Here is a 20,927-nt window from a genome sequence, read left to right as displayed (position 1 = left end):
TCATTTGGCCTGGTCATTTTGATCATTGTTACTTTGGTGTGTGAACTGAGGTATTTTTCACAACTAATTCTGTCTGAATCAGAAAATGATAAATGGGCTGAGGTAGTCTTAACCTGGATTATAAAAATACTGAGGCCCTGCATTTATTGTGTGATTCCACCTTCCTGAGGAACCTTTAACAAGCCACAAAAAAAGTCTTTTTTCTTCTGATTATATGTTTAAATCATTTTATTAATGCATATAACTTTCCTGTAAACATTATTTCCCTGAGAGGTCTAAATACTTTCCTAAAACACTTAAATGCTGCACACTGACAGGATATAATTGCCATTGTGAAATAGTTTATTCCTTAATTTGTGTGTAAAAAAAAAAAAACATAGGCAAAAATCCACTGCCTACTGGCCTAATTTTCAGTGTGCACCTAAAAAAATGGATTGTAACCAAGTAGCTGCCAAGACTATTGTGTAATATCCACATCACATTGTTTGTCTTGTGTGCCCTAATTATGTCAATTATATGTTATAATCACTTGAGTGAATAGTTCCCCCTGTTTCTTCTGTGTATTTCTGTTGTAATGCAATATACTATAAAGCGTTCACAATACTGTCATAAATGGAGAAATGTGCAAACTATTTTGGGCATATAGGCTGTAATCAGTTTGTTTCCCTCTTATGCCAGAGGAAAGCCTAGGTTCCTCAAATGTAAGCCAGTGAACTCTAAATACATTTCTTTACCAGCAATCACATTTCTACATATCAGTAAGGTGGATTTTCCTTTACTGTGTTGTGTAAGTTGTGGCTGTAAATGTAACCATGTGGTGTCTTTTTGGTTTGCTTTTGTGGTGCCTAACTGAAGCTCTTATTTCATGGCACACTGATATTTTGCTCTTTGGTTCAAATTACTGTATTCAGAAATGAGTGGGTCAGATAATCTTTGGTTCACACAACATAAGAAAAGTATAAAAGGAGATCTGAAAACTTGGAAAGGTTTTACGATTGTGTGGTTGGTGCTGATGAACTGATGGTTTGGAAGTCTTGCTGGTAAAATAATCTTTCATCCCACTTGTGCCATTCCTATAATATTGCTGTGCTAAGGCAAACCAATAACTAATCTTTCCCTCTGTCCTCCCACCAAATTTAACTTACAAGACAGACAGAAGATGTAACAATGATGGCAATAATGGCAGAAATAACATTTATCTCCCTGGATTGAGGCAATGTGCTTGTGAGACATTTAATTTCCACCATTCACAAAATTTGTGACTTTTAATCAGAAGAATATCTGTAGCTTTAGCTTAAGCTCTATAAATTACTTGATTTCATAGTTGTGAAACAATCACATGATTTTGAGTGGTGTAATTTTGAGTGTGTGCACACACCTTTTATGCTTGGCACATTCTGCCTGGCAGGTCTATAAAACTACCATGAGCCGACCTAAGAGAGGAACATGCTCTGCTGAGCCAAGCAATGTGAAGTTTCGTGGCTCTGTCTTTACTGTAAATGTGCTGACAGCAATTATACTAGATTGGCGGTATGGTAAGATGATAGAAGCTTTTAATTTTTGTCCCTCTAATTGTAACTCTACAAGCCAGTGTGGGATTTTAACATTTGTGTCTATAGATATTTGTTTCTTTGTTGTACCAGTTTTGATGACGTGCAAAATGTTATCATTAACAACAACTTCCTCATCCTACCACTTTGTTCTTTCAGTACTGCATCAGTAGGGTCTGTTATTTTACCCTCCTTCAAAGATCTTTTAGGTTATTATGCATCCAGACGAAATAGGATTTCAAAATATCCATAAAAATATGCACACCTAAATTCTGTTTGTGCGCCATTCATTAGAGTACTTTCCTACTGATTAACAACCACAGGACTCTTAGCAATAAAAGTCAATAATTTCACAGAGATGGCAATAGACAATGGTCTTCAAAGGTTTGCATTTATTAATTACATCTATATAATGTTATCAACTGCAACCTTTAGAGTAGGCTCTACCTTGCATAGCCCTACAAGTTACACTCATTCATAACCATCAGGTAGAATATACATTTGAGTATAAAAATCTAATATATAAAAAATGAATTTTAAAAAATAATGGTGAAAATGATGGAATTGTGTATTTTAATATCACATGAATGACAATGTGCTGTATTCTGGGGGACTGACCACAGACACCATTCTTTATTCAGTCTCTGTTTACACCGGTTTTGTGTTTAATAAGGGTTTCCAAATGACTTTACGAGTATACCAAAGCGGTTAAAGGTAACTTGTTTAAACATGCCTAAATGTTATGTGGAAAAAATGCTGACTGCAGTGCACTGCGAAACAAACACTTGGCTACCAACTTTTGGTTTTAACAACACCATGCTGTATCAATATACAAAGGGATATAAAGTGGTCTTTTTTTTTTTTTTGGGACATGATAGATTGAACCACTAACACAAAAGATCAAATGACTGCAAAATTATTACTATTGTATATATGCACAAGACTGCTGAAGAACTTCACTTGTGAAATTATAGATATAATACCACCTTGTGGAGACAACTCTTACTACATGCCAGTTATTGATGCTGAATGGGTCAGAAAACTTGTTCATGATGTGCTGTTTTCTAAAACAGTATGAGATAATAAGCAAGGACCTTAATGGCCAGGAATGTGCTACACAAATGTGGAATTGAGGATAGTTTTCATTCAGTGCACTAAGTCAGTGAGATCAACAATAATACTCGTATCACAATGATTGTCCAACAATAATACTCTTTATCAGCTCCCTTCATACAAAGTGCTGTACACAGAAAAACTAAATGGAATCAATATCCGTTGCAGCTTTTGTCTTTAAAACAGCACCAGTTCACCTAGATGCACTTGCAGACATTTTTTCCACAATACATTACATTATTCAGTCTCTTCATGTAGGACTCTGTGGAGTCCCTCTGGACTTTGTGTCTCTGCAGACTGTTCTTTATAACTCTGCTTGCATGTTTGGGTTCTTGCTGCAGAATGAATTATGGGCCAGTCAGACAGCTCCCTGATAATAAGTCATTTCCCTATGACTAAAACTAACTCAACTCACATCCATCTTTTGCAGTAGCAGTAGTCACATGACACTCGGGCTGCTGTTGTGTCACGTGAGGCGTCGCTTCTAAACATGGCTCCAAAGTAGCACCGAAACAAGCACCATCGGCTGACTGACTGCCGTCCGTCTGCTGACACACACCTGTTCAGATCGAGAAAATGGAGCGAGTACATGTCGGACGGTGTTGTGCTCTTGTTTGACGGAGTTAATGTGGTACAAACTTACCATGCGTGAAACCGCGGCGGTGCGCTAGCTTAACGCCAGCTAGCTGTCAGCTGCTACAAGTGCCGAGAGGTGAGCTAAATATTAAACAGTGAGCGCTGTTGTTGTGTTATTACGGTGCAGTTAGATACTTTGGACCACTATACATTGTGCTGTAGTTTAGTGTCAGTGTTGTTGGTAACTTTGTGTTGAGCTTTTGCTTGCTCGAGGTTTCGGCGTTAGCCTTCCCGTCAAGCTAGCTGTAAGTTCTCGTTAGCTACTTCCCCAATTGTTCCAACCTCATGTTTTAAACGCGCATTGACCAGTTGAAGCTCCCAAATTACTTTCCCCGTTCAGGCGCCAGAGATCTTCAACAGCTGAATCAGCTGTTTTATTTTAGATGGACAGTGTTTACAGTCTTGGTTTAAATTGAATGGTCTTGGATGTGATCTCTGCCAATCTGCAGTATTTGTACGCCATTCAAATTCATGCACACTTGTGGCTGCTGGTGCTGTATGAGGGGAAGTGAAGTGTAACTGTAACAGCCTCAGAGTAAGTAAGTAAGAATAGTTTGCCTGCTGTAAAGTTACAGTTCGAAGTGCTACATTGAAAACTGGGGCAAACTTGTGTTGATGGAGCAGAGAGGGTTCAGTCATGTGAGGTGAGCTCAGGCCTGAGGGACTTGGGGAAAGACCAGGTGACATGTGCACTCATGCAGAAGCCTAATGAACTCCTCTGTGGATGTTTTGATCCTACAGGAATTGTTCCTTCATGCTTTTTACTGAAGGTAGAAGAGGAGATTACATCTGTTCTCAATGAGTTCGATTTGTTTCTCTGTGGATATCTGAAAATCATCCCTTCGTGGAGAAGGGTGAGGTTAACACAACTGATCACTGTGTAACTCTAAACAAGCATCAGAGACTCACCATGGACTGGCTGATACATGCAGTCGAGAAAGACTTGGGGGTTGATCGGCGGCAGCAAAGCCCGGGCCCTCGTCCCCTGGAGGTTGTGGCCCTTGTTCCGACACGCTGGGTGATGGGCCTGAGGGAGAGGAGGGTCATGCGCTGTGCTCGCTTTGACAACATCAGCGAGGCAGAAATTCATACGTACCTTCAGTGTTCCCAGGCAAAGTTGCCTCCTGGCTGGACACGAGTGTGCGTTCAGGGTCTGAGGAAAAGCAAGCTGAGCTACAGATTGGCCAGAGACCCTTGCTATCAGCAGATGGAGCTCACGTCACAGGAATCATATGTTAAAACCATGAAGTGTGTGTCGCAGCATAATGTCAGGTATAGTTTATGCTTTGATATTTTATCAAATGTGGCTATTCCTGTTACATTTTACACTTGTGTTAAAGCTTAAAGCTAAATTCACAGTTTAAAGATGATTTGTCACTTCCATGACAATTGACTGTCGAATTTTTGTTTGTGAACATTACCCTAAGAATTTTATAAAAGCTTTTCTGTCATAATAGGGAACTGGGTAATTCATTAATCAGTGAGTTGATGAATAGAAAATTAGTCTTCAACACTTGTGATAATTGATTACTTGTTAAAGTTTCTTTCAGAGAAGGTAATAGTTAGATCAGTTCATAATGAAAACTATTGTTAGTTACAGCCCTAATATACCTAGTTCTAGTTCATTAAAATGAAATTGAGCTTCCCTGTGTAGATTTCTTTAATATTTATGTGTTTTAATATCTGAATGAGCTTCAGTGAAATCAAATGCTTTTCTACCTGCCCTGGTTCGAACTGTTACTCACTTTTAATGGGTTTGGTTAAAGGGTTAAAACTTGCTTGTAGCTTCCAGACTTTAGTGTCTGTCTTGTTAGACCTGAATTGAGTCTCACTTTGATGACATCTATAGTGATGTATTGCTTTTTTTTTTATTTTTTAGGAACCTGTGGCGTGAAGCTCATTACAAACTAGTGCACCCATATACAGGAACCAATGAGCAGATGCATGGTGCAGCTGTAGATGCAGTGTGCCATGCACTGCAGAAGCTCTACAATTCCACATTCATCTCATCTGACAGGGTGTCACCATCTGTTTCTCCAGCCAGAGAGAAGGAGAAAGAAAGCTACTTACCATCCAGTTCATCTTGCTTTTCCAAGTCTCAGTCAAACCATCTGTGTCCTAATGTTCTGCCTGCAGAGTGTCTGCTGGAGACAGCTGAAATGTTGTATGTGATTCTACCTTACACTCAGTATTCACTTCATGATATTGTCTCCTTCAGCCCAGCCAAGCTTGCTAACAGCCATGCCAAAGTGTTGTTCATTCTCTACCAGTTACTAATAGCTCTGCAAGCATGTCATGCAGCAGGTCTGTCTTGTGGGGACCTCTCTCTGCAGGATATAGCAGTAGATGAACAGCTCTGCAGCCGCCTCAAGCTCAACCTTGCCCACTATGAGGAACTGGGAACAGAAGGAGATGCAGACAATGATTTTACTGGCAGACAAACACCAAAACGTGTCGTGCCAGCAGACAGTGAATGTGTGAGCCAAGTGAACAAAAGACTTTGCAAAGACTGCTTCGATGAGCTTAAGACGTTGGTTCTGGACTGGGTACATGGACGAGTCAGTAACTTTCACTACCTGATGGAACTGAACAGGTTAGTAGGACGGCGAGAAGGAGACCCTAATTATCACCCAGTCCTGCCGTGGGTGGTGGATTTCACTGTGCCATTTGGAAAATTCCGGGATCTCAGAAGGTCAAAGTTCCGGCTCAATAAGGGGGATAAACAGCTAGACTTTACATATGAGATGACCAAACAGGCTTTGGCAGCTGCAGCTGGTAATGGAGTTGGTGGAGGTGGCGTAGGTGGGGACCTCAGTGGGTCTGTAGGTTCTGGTGTTGCTGGACAGCCTGACCACCTCCATGTGCCTCATCACATATCTGATGTGCTGTCAGACATTACTTACTATGTCTACAAAGCTCGGCAGACACCCAAGTCAGTTTTATGTAGTCATGTTAGGTCCCAGTGGGAGCCCAATGAATACCCGGCCAGTATGGAGCGCATGCAGAGCTGGACCCCTGATGAATGCATTCCAGAGTTCTATACTGATCCCTCTATTTTCCGCTCTATACACCCTGACATGCCAGACCTGGATGTGCCTTCCTGGTGCAAGTCTTATGAGGAGTTCATTAATGTCCACAGGCACCTTCTTGAGAGCAGAGAGGTGTCCCAGCATTTGCATCACTGGATAGATCTGACATTTGGCTATAAGCTGTCTGGTAAAGATGCTGTGAAGGCAAAGAATGTGTGCCTGCACCTAGTGGACAACCATACCAATCTGACTACCTATGGTGTAGTTCAGCTGTTTGATCAGCCGCACCCGCCACGCTTATCTCCTTCCCAGTATGCACCACCAGAACCTCCACTCCTTGGCCTTGCTGCTCTTGATGTGCCTTCTCTACACATCCCTCAAGTTGACACCCTGGCAGACACTGTGGATGGAATGGTGCCAGAGTCCACAGGGTGTGAGTCTAGTGGCTGGACTATGGTAGACAGAGATGAAGAGCTTGAACAAGGGACAGAGGCTCTGGACTCATTAGCATCCAGTGGCTCGTCAAGCTCTGTATCCTGCCCTGTACCACAGCCAAGCATCGGTACAGCAGGAGGAGAGCACGCGGCACTTATTGTATCTCAGTCCCCAAGTTCAAGTGGTGCAGGCCCAGGTTTACGTAGTGCCATGTTACAGAGAGGTGGGCCAATGAACAAAAAACACGGAGAGGGGAATGGGACCACCACCAGTGCAGAGGAAATCAAGATCATCCTCCCTGAAGGTTTTAACCCATTGCAGCCCTTGGAAGAGCTTGAGAAGTTGAACAATTTCCTGGTGAAGAGTCTGCATGCTGAAGTACAGCATCGTGTTGGTTCTAGTGACTGCGTGAGAGATGGTGTGACAACTAAACCTCTACCCTCTCTCACACAGCTCTACCAAAGAGACATGCAGGCCCTTGGTGTTCTCATCGCTGAGATATTCTACTCCTCCAAACTGAGAGGACTGAAACCATGCACCCCCCTCAGACAGCGTTTTCAGGCTGTTATGAAGCTATGCTCTGCCAGCCTTCGTGATGTGCCACTGTCTTTGCATCATGCTCTTGAGATACTGCTGCTAATAGAGAAGCACTCTGGAATAGCACCTAGTGAAGTACCGGATTGCCCACGGCCACTTCTTTTCAAGTATGACCCCATCTGTGATGGTCTCCCTCCTCCAAACCCCTGTCAGTTATTGAACTCAATCATCACCCCTTTTCCTTTCCCTTCCTACTTCGCAGCACTTCATCATTTTATTTTTTCCTACCATGCCAAAATGGAGACAACCTGTAGCCTTCAAGGAAGAGATGTTGTCTTTCACTTGTGGCAGCAGCTTGAGACATTGTTGCGGGGTAACATCACAGCCGAAGGTCTTGAGATTCTCTTGCCCTTCATTCTGGCCCTCATGCTTGAGGAATCTACTGCTGTCTATGCTGCTTGGTATCTTTTTGAACCTATCTCCAGAGTACTGGGACCCAGAAATGCAAATAAGTACTTACTAAAGCCTCTGATCAATGTATATGAAAACCCTCACTGCCTGCGAGGACGTTTCTATCTCTACACTGACTGTTTCATTCTGCAGTTGATTGTAAGGCTCGGCCTGCAGGCCTTTCTATCCAGCCTGCTCCCCCATGTGCTGCAGGTCATTACTGGCTTTGATAGCTCAGGCTCTGGTGGGGAAGCATGTAAAGGGCTGAGGGGTGGTACATGTAATCTCGGAGAGGAAGACGAAGAAGACTTTCACTGTGGTGAGGTGCGCTCAGCATCTGGGTCCGTTAGCGGGAATATGGCAGGTAGCAGCGGAGCCAGTGGAGGAGACGCAGGGCTGGTTGACTACTCCTCTGGGATCAGTCTCAGTGATCAAGTGTTTCTCACTGAGGGAGAGGACTTTCGAAACGGGTTCTATGTCAACAATGGAGCAGGGGTGGCTGCTGGGAAACAGCAGAACCAGTCTTCTGCAGCCAAGGATCAAGACCAGGAGTCCCTAAGTGTAGGGAAATTAAGTGACAAAAGCAGCACAAGTGAACTCTCTCTGGGTGATGGAGACTCTATGCGGGATCGAGCCAGTCTCAAATCCGCTGACAGCAGCCAGGACCTGAAACATGCCAGTGAGGGAGAGGAAGGAGAGTCAGAGGATGAAGAGGGGACTGATGAGGGTAAAGAGGGGACAGATGACCCTAATGTTCCCAAGCAGGAGCTCACTCTCTCTGATTGCACAGAAACCTCAGGAGTCACTTTAGGCACTCTGGAGGGTGAATTTGTGAATGGAATGTCACTAGAAGAGAGTGAGAAAGGGATGGTGGAAGAGCAGCAGCAGGAGGAGGTGGATGACAATGAGCCAACAGAAGAGTCTGAGGAGAAAGAGCAAAAGATTCTTCTAGGTGAGTAAATGATGGAGCTTTTTGTAAATCAGTTTTTGAATTATTTAATAATGTCTAATGTTTTTAATCATGTCTCCACACACAGATACAGTCTGCAAAACAGTTCGATGGCTGTCAGCAAAGCTTGGACCGACAGTGACAGCTCGATATGTAGCCAGAAATTTGCTGCGATTGCTCACAAATTGTTATATTGGTATGTAAATGTATAACTTTAAATGTTTCACTGCCTAACTTATACATTTATACAACTTATGCAACTTTGACAAAATTCTGCAGCAGTTATTTTCTAAGCAGTGTTTTGTGTTATTGCTTGTGATGTCTTCACTGCATTTATTTCTCCTGTTTTCTGTAGGGCCTCAGAACCACCAATTTGTGGACCCTGCATCTGATGAAAACAGTATGGAGAGCTTAGGGATGAGCAGCGTGTATGAGAAGAAACCAGTGATCGGTGACCAGACTGCAGGCCCTGTGTTAGACTGTTTAATCTATATTGCCCAACTTTATGGAGAACCTGTACTCACCTACCAGTACTTGCCTTATATAGGATATCTGGTAAGATGGGTCAAATAGGCAGAATTTAAATTTAAACCAAAGGACTTTTAAGGTACAAATGTGTGTGTGCTTCCAGGTTTCTCCGCCTTCCTCGCAGCGTCTTAACACACGTAAGGAGGCTAGTCTGCTTGGAGCCGTTGCACTTACACAGAAGATCATTGTGTTTCTCTCTGACACCACACTAATGGACATGCTTTTGAAGATCAATCAGGATGTGCTTCTGCCACTTCTGGACCTGCTCACCACTCCCCGTATGGGGTAAGTCATTCACATACTGTCACACACATACTGCACGTTGCCGCACCACACGACAATGTGTGAGGATTACATAAATCTCGAAATAGCACAATCATTGTAAAATATTGCAGATTGTATTTTACATCTGTTACCCATTTTGAACTGGACATAGTACAATATTGTTTCATGTTTGTGATGAAATGGCGTGTAATTAGTAGAACTGTCATTCACCCTGTCCTTGGTTGTACTCATTCTGCTGTACTCAGGTTCCCCAGCGGGGTGCAGACACGTACTGCCGTCTGTATTAAGACACTCAGCCTGATGGCTCTCATCTGTCTGCGTATCGGGAGGGAGATGGTGCAACAGCATATGGCTGATACTCTGTGTCGGTTCTTTGCAGTTTTCTCTTTCCTGAATTCATTGCAGCCCCAGGTACGTACACACACACACACACACGCACACACACACACGCGCACGCACACACACACACACACACACACACACACACACACACACACACACACACACACACACACACACAAGACTGACAAGTGTCACATCAAGTTTATTTCTAGAATACTTTCAACAAGCAGATCTGTCACAGTCAGATTCACAAAGCAAACCACAGAAACAAAGGCAAATGAAAATATGGATAAAAATAAAAACAAGAGACAGATACTTGAGATGTGAACTGCCTGACAGAGAGAGAGAGAAGTAAAGTTCATGCATCTGTAGTTTGACAGGATGGTTGTTGCATTAGAAAGAGTTTATCTGTGTAGTTGCATCTGTTTCTTTGTCAAATATAATTGATAAACACATATGACTCTGTCTGTTAAACGATAGCTGGACATCGCCCCTCGCAGAGTTGTGGGAGAAGTCACGGTAGTGGATGTTTGTACAACTGAAGAGTCGAATGTGACCTATGAGTTGGGGGTCTTGGAGGAGCTGCAAACTGTATTTAACCCTGAGATGGCCCACGCCTCCTACATCCCTTTTTACTGCCTCATAGGTAGGAAATGCGTCATGTCGCATTAAATACAGCAGGATGAAGACCGAATCCTCTGCTCTGTGGTCAAATACATTTATACACTTTTTACACTGTGTCATGTTGTGACTTCTGTAGGTGACATGGCAATTCGGAAACTGGTTCCCAACCACGAGCTTGTCTGGCAGTTGGCTCAGTCCTACCATCAAAATGTGAGTCAGGGGAGTCCAGAGACAAACCTCACAGTAGCTTCCACAGTAGGGCTGCCTACATCTTCCATGGGTCTCTCTCCTGCTTTCGGCAGACGTGTGGGGTGCAGCCCCCTCCCTGCACCCTCAAGCTGCTCCACCCCTGTGGGAGACTCTCTCCCTGAGTCAGGCACATTTGGGAGCCACCTGGTAGGAAACCGTATCCAAGTTTCCCGAGACACAGATTATGGTGGTAGCCACAACCTAGGCTTGGTCAGCTCTTGGAGTCACTCGAGCCATGCCCCCCCCATCACCACGGCCTCCACCTTCACCATGCCACCTACTGGCATGGCATCCTGTTCCTCCTCCTGGGTGATGGACCCCACCCCAGAGGACAGTGCCCTGAAGCAAGACCTCCCGCGCAGTGGCCGTTCCCTACAGGGCAACTGGCTGGCCTACTGGCAGTACGAGATCGGTCTCAACCAACAGGATCCACATTTCCACTTCCACCAGATCCGACTGCAGAGCTTCCTGGGGCACTCAGGCACTGCCAAGTGTTTGGCTCCACTGGCAGGAGAGGATTACTTCCTTTCCGGTAGTAAAGACAAGACTGTGAAGCTGTGGCCCCTCTATAACCATGGTGATGGGACCCAGGAGGTGGACCCCAGGTTAACATACAATGACCACAGAAAGTCTGTTTTCTATGTTGGACAGCTAGAGGCTTCACTGGAAGTAGTCAGCTGTGATGGTACTGTACACCTGTGGGACCAGTATACAGGTACAGTAGATCAAGAACAATGCTCCTGATTAGAACTGTGTATCTGGACCTTATAGTTTTTGCTATTTTTCTATAAAATTATATTTTACCTATTGTCCTTAGGTAAACAGATTCGCTCTTATGAAGCTGTGGATGGAAAGAATCCTATCACAGCTGTCACCACCATGCCAGCTCCACATTGCAGTGTTGTGTTTGGCAGTGCAGATTCTGTTCTTCGCTTCATTGATCCTCGCAAACCAGGATTGCAGGTAGCAATTTCCTGTTATCACTGTTAAAACCAGTTATCACTCGTTCCTGTAGGACAATTTGCACTTCTCCACTATAGGGTTATTCTAGATTTAACAGTGACAGATCTTCTTGTGTACCCAGCATGAATTTCGTCTGGCATACAACAATTTGAGTGCTGGGCTCATCCGCTACCTGGCAGTGAGCCCTTCAGGTCGCACAGTCGCTGCAGGTTTCTCATCTGGCTTCATTGTTCTGCTAGACGCACGCACAGGGCTTGTTCTGAAAGGCTGGCCGGCTCATGAAGGAGATATACTCCAAATGAAGGTATACTTGGAGCGTGGATGTTTGAGTGAATACATGTCTTTGTTTGCTTATGTGGACAGATTTTGATGTGATGCCTTCATTAGGAGGACATTGTGGCTGGTCCTCACAACTTCAAAGAGCCTTTTGAGTGCAGCTTAGAGTTAGGTTTAGGTTGAGTAGAGAAGTGGAATGGCATACAACATAAGGTTCCTGCCCAGACTCAAACCAGAGATGTTGCAGCTACCTGGTTATATAGGGAACTCCTTCTGGTGCATTTTATATTACATAATTCCTTGACATTATTTCAAAAACTTCAAGATGATCCAAATACTATTCATGTTTTCAAATTAAAACAATGACAAACTGGGATAGTTTCTGTTATTAGTATATGAATGAAAATTAGTGTATTTATGTGTATAAATATAATATAGCAGAAAATAATAGTTTATGAATTAAAAGACTGATTGAAAATAGTGCAGTTTGGCTACTAACCCTTTAGGAAGTTTAAAGACAGTCCCTTCTTTGCACTGCTTTACTGCCTCATGATAATGCTATTGATATTAGGGACTTGATGAGTTAAATAAATACTTTCACAATTTAATGTTGTAAAACAGTAAAATATGACAAACTGCAAGTGGGTAATTGCTAAATAGTGAGTGAGCGCCACACGGACTTGCTGATGGTTAGGTGGAATATGTCTTGCTTGTTTCAGTAAATGATACCTGGATCCAGTGGTTGGCACACAGTAATGTGAACCCTCATTACACTAAATACCCGCATTCAACAAGGGTTTCCCAATACCTGGTTGACATGTAGGACTCATTAACAGTCAAGTTGTTGACAGAAGACATGGGCTTGGGGACACCGGTCAGTCGCTCTCTTTGCTGTGGTCAAACTTTGCATTCTGCTAAATAAACTTGTTGCCAAACACACACACCTCTTTTTATGGTGATTTCTGATATAACAAAAAGCTTGATGAGGTGATCAGTACACTCTCAAATACTACAGGCCTAGAGTCTTAAAATGTCAAAAATATAGCTTCATTATGTTTATTTATTTCACTCAGTAAACACTCAAAAAGTCATATCTTTTGTACAAGACAGGGAGGGTAACAGTGAGAGTTCATGATACTGTTTGTATGGCAACTTATGGATGACCACAACTGTGAAAACCCACAGTCCACAACAGCCAGTTAATAGCTTGATGCATGTTTTATTGCTTTTCGCCTGAGTGACCCATGTTATATGTGAATTTCTCACTTGCATCTCCTAGTGGATTGTCTACGTGAATTACTGAGTAATTCTGTTCTGATAATAGCAGGTTGAGAGCTTGTTTGTCATTTAAATTCTGTATTTTCAATGTGGTCATACATTAATACCATATATGTAAAAACATCAGCTATTTTATAACATCACCACTGTCCCAAAAGCCAGATGGAGGGGCTGGTATTTTCATTAGTCATGTGAAGGATATTCGAGACGACGATCATCCTAGTGACTTTTACTTTCTTTTATTATGACATTACCTAAAGGTAGAGGTCCGTATGCTAAGTGGTGCAGAGATGGTGAAATCTGTTGTCAACAGAGCGCAAGGATGAGCAAACTTTATTTAACCCCAAATTAGGTCAAGGATTGTCTCTAGTTTTAAAGGCACAAGCTTAGGCAAATATGGACACAGGTTACTCATTAGAAAGACTACAATGGTTCTCATTGGCACATTCATATTAATCAGACTTCCCCTCATTTCTTACGTGTATCAACAAGTGTCTGTTTTCATAAATTAGCCGTGAATTGAAACTAAATAAATACATTTCTCTGTCTCATTTAAAATACAGTGTGTGGTGAATAAAGGTGATCAAAGTTAACACAGCTACCAACTAAAGTAATATAATATAAATATATATATATATATATATATAATTATTATTATTATTATTATTATTTTTTTTTTCAAATTAAATGTCAGACTTCATGGAAATGGGCTATGTGCTGAACACATCAACACAAGGATATGCTGCTGATGTCTTGGTGCCACACACCACACATACCACAGAACACTTCGGGGGTCTTTGTAGAGTCAATACGTTGGCAGGTTGGAACTGTTTTTGCAGGACCAGTAATGTATTAGGCAGGGGCAGATGTTAGAAAAGAAAACAGCCAGCAGTCAGTGACTCCTTTTCCTCCCTTTCTTGTGTTTTACTTTTCAGGCTGCAGAAGGCAACTTGGTCATCAGCTCTTCTACTGACTATACACTCACTGTGTGGAAAGATCTGGAAAACAAGCCCATACGGCAGTACAAGTCGCAGTCTGACCACATCCATGCCTTTGACCTTTATGGTTCAGAGATTGTAACTGGGACAGTGGCTAACAAGATCGGGGTGTACTCCATGGCAGATATCTCCCTGAGTCCTGTTAGCAGCACAAAGCTGAGCTCAGAGAACTTCCGTGGCACTCTGACCAGCCTGGCAGTCCTACCCACCAAGAGGCTTCTGCTGCTGGGCTCTGAGAACGGCGCCATTCGGTTATTAGCTTAAATCAATGGCTCCCAGCTCCACCAAGCACTCCACTGCTGATCTATTAGGTGTCCTATTTGTGAAGACCCCTGATATCTGAGCTTTCTCTCTCCCTTCTTTTGAGCTTGAGGTCAATTATACTGCTAAAACAGGTTGTCACTTCCTCTAAATTGTTCATTGAATAATGCAGCACAAGCAGAGGCTTTATATAAGCTTCATATCTACTGAGTTCTGCCACTCTTGGCTGTGGCACTGAATTTGATGATGAGGAAATGTGTGCCATGCTAATAACATTAATCATGTACAGTAAAATCCCATGGTGTTTAAAAAGGCGATGTACAGAAAGTAAATAATGGTAAATTATTGTCTTGACAAGGTAATTTATCCTTTTGACTAGGTCAGTTATTCTGTTCAAAAGAATGAATCAGAATCAGAATGTGCTCAGGAAGGTGGAACCAAACAGCGGTTCTTATGTAGTGTTTACACTTTCCAAATAGATGCATAAGAACACCAAAAACACATCGACCTCACCTTTCATTTCCCTTGACATTAGTATACAAGCTTATCCAAATGCACTGATTTAAACTATGCAGTATTTGTAGATTGAATCATTTTTTTCGTGTTAGCATTACTCCATGGTCCATGAGAGTTGTTTCACGGTATGTTGTTTCTACGTCATGAACAATAAAAGTATGCTCGCTGTTTTGACAACAGCCTTAATGCATCTTCTCAGAATGGAGACACTTAAGTTGTTGTCACATACAAAATTTAATTACTGATGCACAGCCTTTATTCTACTGCACAAGTATGGCCTGAATTGTAAAATTTCGATTCTCACGCAGATTTTAAAGACTGAATGTTTTTATCCACTAATAAATGACTTGAAGTTGCTTTGGGATTTTCTAAACCGTGTTTAGGGATTCTTGCTTTAGCAGTCACAACCTGTAGCAACATCAAGCTGAGTTTATCTCAGCAGATGCCACTTTGGTAACTTTATCATTTCTGACTACAAAAGCTAACATACTGTAGGGACAGTCGATGCCAAGGTAAATAGTTTTGTATTTTAACATTTATATGTAACTGCATATGAATATGTTGAGAAAACAGCACATGTAAGTCAATGAAGAGGTTTAACTCTCTGTATTGTATAATGCACACGCAGTATACAATATAGTAGGGATTTTTGCTTAAACCCAGCTCGAGTTGCATTAAACTGTTAATGAATCTAGTGATGTTATCTAGATCCAGTAGCATCCAACAATCAAAGCATTGCCCCTTGTATGATTTTATCAGTCATGTTGCTGAACATTTTCTAATTGTTTGCCCAAAGTTCAAAATGCTCTTGACAGGTGTATTACAAGTTTTGATATTGTGTTTTTTTTTTTGTTTTGTTTTGTTTTGTTTTTTGTAAACCTGAATTCAAAGCTCAATCATTAAATGACCAACTTTATTTTAAAGAAAGTTTATAGTTGTACACTGATAATTGATCCAATTTCTTTGAACATTTTAATAAACACCATAAGTATGCTTATTTATTAACTGGGTTACTAAAACTTGCTTCCATGTTTTCTGTGTTAAGGTTGTTCTACTGCCTGTGATTCACCTGGATTCATCATGCCTTGTCTTCCAATCTTGGCTGAGTCACTAGAAATCAGATTGTACAAAGTCCCCTCTTGTGTTTGCGGATGACATGCCATGTGATCCAGACTAGGGTAAAATGTGACCAAATGTGCTGAATAAGTTTCTTTTCTTCCTTAATTATTTGAAGTGTCTTACAGATATCGTACCCACAGCATATAAACCTGATTTCTTAGACGTAGTGTAGTTGAGTGTTGCTGAAATGGTAGTGTATCAAAGTCAGGGGTTTCTGGGAAATGCAGGCTTGTGTTCCCTGACATCAAATGTAACTATCGAGTCACCGAGCTGTATTTGTTTACCGCACATGCACTTGGATTAACCACACTTTTGCAATTAAGCTTTCATCTTTCCTGAGCATAGATTTAGTTGTGTCATGATGTTATTGACATGCAAAATAGCTAAGCATATCAGGCTTCAGTATTTAACCCTGGAAGAGTCTCAGTAGCTGCATTTACAAACAAATAGTCGCGTAAATAAGGCCCCAATCAATGTAAGTTGATATTTAACTGTTTGCTGAGTAAGTGCCAATCTTTTACTCTCAGGAATTCTGCCATCCACAGTCACTTAGTCGCTCCTTTTTTGGACAAGGCAGCAAGTTTTTTTTTTTCTAATTATAAGGTAAGATTTAAAATATTTCACTAAATTTATTGTGGCACTAATGTACAGTTGAATAATTTGGTAGAATATTCAAAATATGACTTAGTTGTTCATAGATTTCCATGCTTGTGTAAGGTCTGCAAAACAGTATGACACTATACCAGTTAATCCATTTTACTTTTTAAAAGAAATAGGACATTTTATTTTGGCTCGAAGGTAGAATGTCTGTGAGCAACACAATACACTGCTACTCAAAATTGTCAAGACAAGTCAATTTTCTGCTCGTAAAGTGGCTAGTCTATAATAGTGCTTTATTGATCAATAAATCTGAAATATTAGGATGTGGTTCAAGACAGCATGGGTAACTGCTGAAATACACAGTTTGCAGTTTTACTGACATTCTGGGTGCACAGTCCACAGTGAGTATTTTCTTTTTTATATATTTTAGATACATTTCCAGATGGTCTGGGTTCCTTTTAAAAGACAAGGTGACTAAGCAGAGCAAAAGTGTTTGAGACTTACAGGAAAAACACAAAATATAAATAGCTGTGAAAATGTTATGTTTTATGATTTAATTTTATTTTAGCATCTTTTAACTGCAGCTTCAGGGGTGAAAATAGGGTCTTCAAAGGGATATTGATTTATTGCACAACATACTTGAGGTTTGAACAAGAAAGGTACATTGATTGCTTCATAAAAGTGAGCAGGCCACGCATTTCTCAGGCAACATAATTTCTCTTTTACAGTTGCGTAAGGACATGGACCTCTGTCTGACACTCCTGTTGATCTGTCTCTGCAGCCAAGGAGTCACCGTAAAGCATTGAAATTACTAATAAGTCACACTTTGGATTATGCTAGACAGTGCTCATACACATTTGTTTTATATTGTTTTTGTGCTCAGCAGAACATTGAAGTGGAAGAAAATGAAGCAATCCCCTTGGTGCCTCTTATTCCTTTGATGCCCAGCCACCCTGAAGAGGTTAGAGGCAAAAGAAAGACATTTTAATGTTTTTTTTTTCTTTCACTGTGCATGTTGTGTCACAGCACGTAATCATCTGAATTCATGTTTTGCAAATATGTTCTTGTACTTAACATTTTTTTTTTCAATTTCTGCATTTAGAAAGTAGAAAACAACAGTACACCACAACCAAAAAGTCCAGATACCACAGTACCACCTCTAACTGCATCACCCATAACCAGTCGGCCCGACAGGGGCTCATCGGAGGAAGAACAAGATGAGGCTTGCCGGTTTGTTAGTCAAAGCCGACGATCAAAGGATGCCATTGCTGCTGCTATCCAGAAACTGGGTGTGCAGCTGCTGCAGAACCTGGAGACAACACATGAGCAACCAAATGTCATAATATCTCCTTTCAGCATTTCACTTGCCCTCTCCCAACTGGCTTTAGGTATGCTTGTCCAGCTGCAGATTTTATATAAGCAGCTTATTTTCTATAAATATTACTGTATTTGATGAATTTTGTCAGTAAGTTACCCTATTAGTTTCTAATCTGCACACTGTCAGTGCTCTCATTTATTCAATTACTGCACTCCTCGTCTTTACAGGTGCAGTAAATGAGACAGAAGAGCTGCTGATGCGTCATCTCCATGAAAACACTCTCCCCTGCTACCACGACTCTTTGCGTAATATTTTAGAGCAGCTCAGAAACACTGATCTGCAAATTGCCACACGCATCTTCCTGCGCCAAGGTTACTCTCTATAAAAACACTGCTTTTGTTCTAAAATCTGTCTGCATTAGATGTGGAGACAATATGTGTCCCACTAGCAGAAACATTCAGTTACCCAAAAATTTCTCATTTCTTAGTAGTGGCGACCTAAAGATCGGTATAGGAGCAATAGAGTCTGACAGAATGTGTGTCTATCGTGTTTTTTTTTTAGGCTTTGAGCCAAAGCAAGACTTTCTTCTTGAATCCCAGAGGTTATATGACTCAAAACCAGCAGTGTTAGAGAACCTGCAGCAGATAAACGACTGGGTAGAGAAGGCAACACATGGAAAAATGACTGACTTCCTGTCTGTTTTACCACCCAATTTGCTTCTCATGCTCATTAATGCTGTCCATTTTAAAGGTAAATTACAAGTGAAATGTCATCACAGTAATATAATTTTGGGGATTACTAAGATCCCAATGAAAATAATACCTGGAAGTTCCTGTTTTTGGAAATGTTCCTTTTTCATAAGCTACTGCATGTTTAAATTGCGCTGCTGACTAAAACCCCTTTTCCATGTTTCCCACAGGAGAATGGAAAGCTCGATTTGACCCACGCTTTACTTCCAGAGGTGTGTTTTACCTTGACAACAGGCACATGGTTGATGTTGACGTGATGGAAGATGCTAAACATCCCTTGAGTTTATTTAATGATAATGAACTGGAGGCTCAGGTAAAATTATTTCTCTTGTCCGTCACACAGAAAGAACTTTAAATTTCTGACTTTAACAACATTTTGTTCTCCATGTGCAGGTAGCAAGCTTTCCGTTCCAGAGGTCCATGAACTTGTTGGTGGTCATGCCTCTGTCTGGCCATGTGAATGTGTCTTCACTCTCTGCAAAGCTGAATATCTCCGACCTGATTGGTCGTTTGCCCAAGGAAAGGGCCATTCAAGTTAAAGTTCCCAAATTCAAACTAGAGTATGCTCAAGAGTTGCAGGATGTTTTTACCAAATTAGGTAAAACCTCATAATAATCTGTGTCATTTTTTACAACACATACAATTCTTATTATTTCATGAACGTTTGGAGCATGCAACAGACAGGTAAAAACATACTTTATCCCTTGTATTTACTCTTTCCTGTCTGCTCTGTTAGGCCTTGGAGAAATGTTTTCTAAGCCCAACTTGGCTGATATAGCAGATGGCCCCCTGCTGGTGTCCAGTGTGATGCATAAGTCCAGCATGGAGATAAACGAGGAGGGGGCAGAGGCCTCTGCAGCCACCACTTTGGTCATTTCACGTGCATCCAATCCCGTTTTCCACCTCAGCCAACCTTTCTTCTTTGCCCTTATGGATGATGTGACTCAAGTACCGATCTTCATGGGCGTTATCAACAACCCTAACCCTGGGGCTCCGATCTTGCAGAGAGGAGAACCTGGAATCAATGATAAACTGGGATTCCGATTCCCTCTTGACAAGAATCATGTTGGCTCATTTGGAGGTCCACCAAAATAGGGACTAATAACCTGTCCAGCCGAAACTCAGACCAAGACCTTTATGATTGTACAGATTAAGTGTACATGATCACTTAGCTGGATCAAAATCTGTTTAAAGACAGGTGTTTCATTGTTTGTGTGTTTGTTTACTGTTATATTACTGATTAAACACACTAAAGAGCCCACTATCCCCTAGACAAATATTCTATTAAAGGTATTTGGACTTTTGCTGCATCAGATGCCATGTCTAAGAGACTCTTAAAATTATAATTAGATACAAGAAATGGTTTATATCCATGCTAAAACTGTTCATCTTTTATTTGGTAACATACATTTTTCAAGTTGTCAATATGTAAATCCAAACTAAGTATAATCTCAGAGTCAGTGTGGATGTAGTTGAAGTTCTAACAATGTTATCTAATGGGATAATAAATTCAACTGATCTGAATTACACGTCAGGGTGACTTTTACTCAGCACCTCATGAATGAAAAAGGGTTGTACTAAATGATGCAGTAAGATGATGCATTCACGGTAGTGGGAAATAAAAACATATGGACAATTATAATGAACAGGTGACCGTTTAAGCCAAATGCCAATTATTTGTGTTTGAAGCTAATAAAATTGTATCCAGGTAACTACTGCCTGACAGGGCTCCTCTCACTCTGCTCCTTGCTGTAAAATTGCTCTTGTAGTAATTATTAAAACTTTATGAATTATTATCAATGTCTTACCCATAATAGTATTTTCACTTCGGTGGATATCACCACGATGACCACAGTGAATGATCATACACGAATAACCACGATTTCAAAAGCCCAAACTTCGGCCATTGAAAATTGTGTTTACAACCCCTCCTAAATGAACTGAAATCTGACAATTTCCTATTACTCTGAACGCATCGTAGTGAGCGCCTGACGTCACTTCATGTTTGGCGCTGACTTTGGCTGCTCTCGGGTCAGTTTTACCGGATTTACCGGGCTATTACATTCACGGAGCTGACAGCCTGCAAACCGACGTCAGATCTGTGAGCGGAAACGGAAACTGG

General features: G+C 41.4%; 2 protein-coding genes across 3 annotated transcripts; both read left to right on the top strand.

Annotated features, from left to right (window-relative positions):
* Positions 1 to 3,132: 3,132 nt before the first annotated feature.
* wdr81 (WD repeat domain 81) lies at positions 3,133 to 16,012 on the top strand. Of its 2 annotated transcripts, XM_026298607.1 has the most exons (12): positions 3,133 to 3,375; positions 4,041 to 4,571; positions 5,179 to 8,702; positions 8,788 to 8,895; positions 9,055 to 9,254; positions 9,331 to 9,512; positions 9,758 to 9,923; positions 10,335 to 10,500; positions 10,615 to 11,442; positions 11,545 to 11,690; positions 11,812 to 11,994; positions 14,180 to 16,012. In XM_026298607.1, the coding sequence occupies exons 2-12, from the start codon at positions 4,210 to 4,212 to the stop codon at positions 14,504 to 14,506; spliced, it is 6,192 nt and encodes a 2,063-aa protein (XP_026154392.1). In that variant the 5' UTR covers positions 3,133 to 3,375; positions 4,041 to 4,209; the 3' UTR covers positions 14,507 to 16,012. The 2 variants fall into 2 exon arrangements, with proteins under 2 accessions (XP_026154392.1, XP_026154391.1); XM_026298606.1 differs by having other exon boundaries at positions 3,133 to 4,571.
* Positions 16,013 to 16,440: 428 nt separating this feature from the next.
* serpinf2b (serpin peptidase inhibitor, clade F (alpha-2 antiplasmin, pigment epithelium derived factor), member 2b) lies at positions 16,441 to 20,120 on the top strand. The gene is made up of 9 exons (XM_026298609.1): positions 16,441 to 16,741; positions 17,467 to 17,532; positions 17,625 to 17,699; positions 17,841 to 18,126; positions 18,284 to 18,427; positions 18,618 to 18,806; positions 18,976 to 19,118; positions 19,199 to 19,403; positions 19,542 to 20,120. Exons 2-9 carry the CDS (start codon positions 17,479 to 17,481, stop codon positions 19,898 to 19,900), a joined length of 1,455 nt encoding a protein of 484 aa, XP_026154394.1. The 5' UTR covers positions 16,441 to 16,741; positions 17,467 to 17,478; the 3' UTR covers positions 19,901 to 20,120.
* Positions 20,121 to 20,927: the final 807 nt, after the last annotated feature.

Source organism: Mastacembelus armatus, chromosome 13, assembly GCF_900324485.2.
Source record: "Mastacembelus armatus chromosome 13, fMasArm1.2, whole genome shotgun sequence".
In the NCBI taxonomy this organism is placed as follows: domain Eukaryota; kingdom Metazoa; phylum Chordata; class Actinopteri; order Synbranchiformes; family Mastacembelidae; genus Mastacembelus; species Mastacembelus armatus.
Note: the sequence above shows the minus strand (reverse complement) of the source record. Positions and strands in the feature narration are given on the sequence as shown.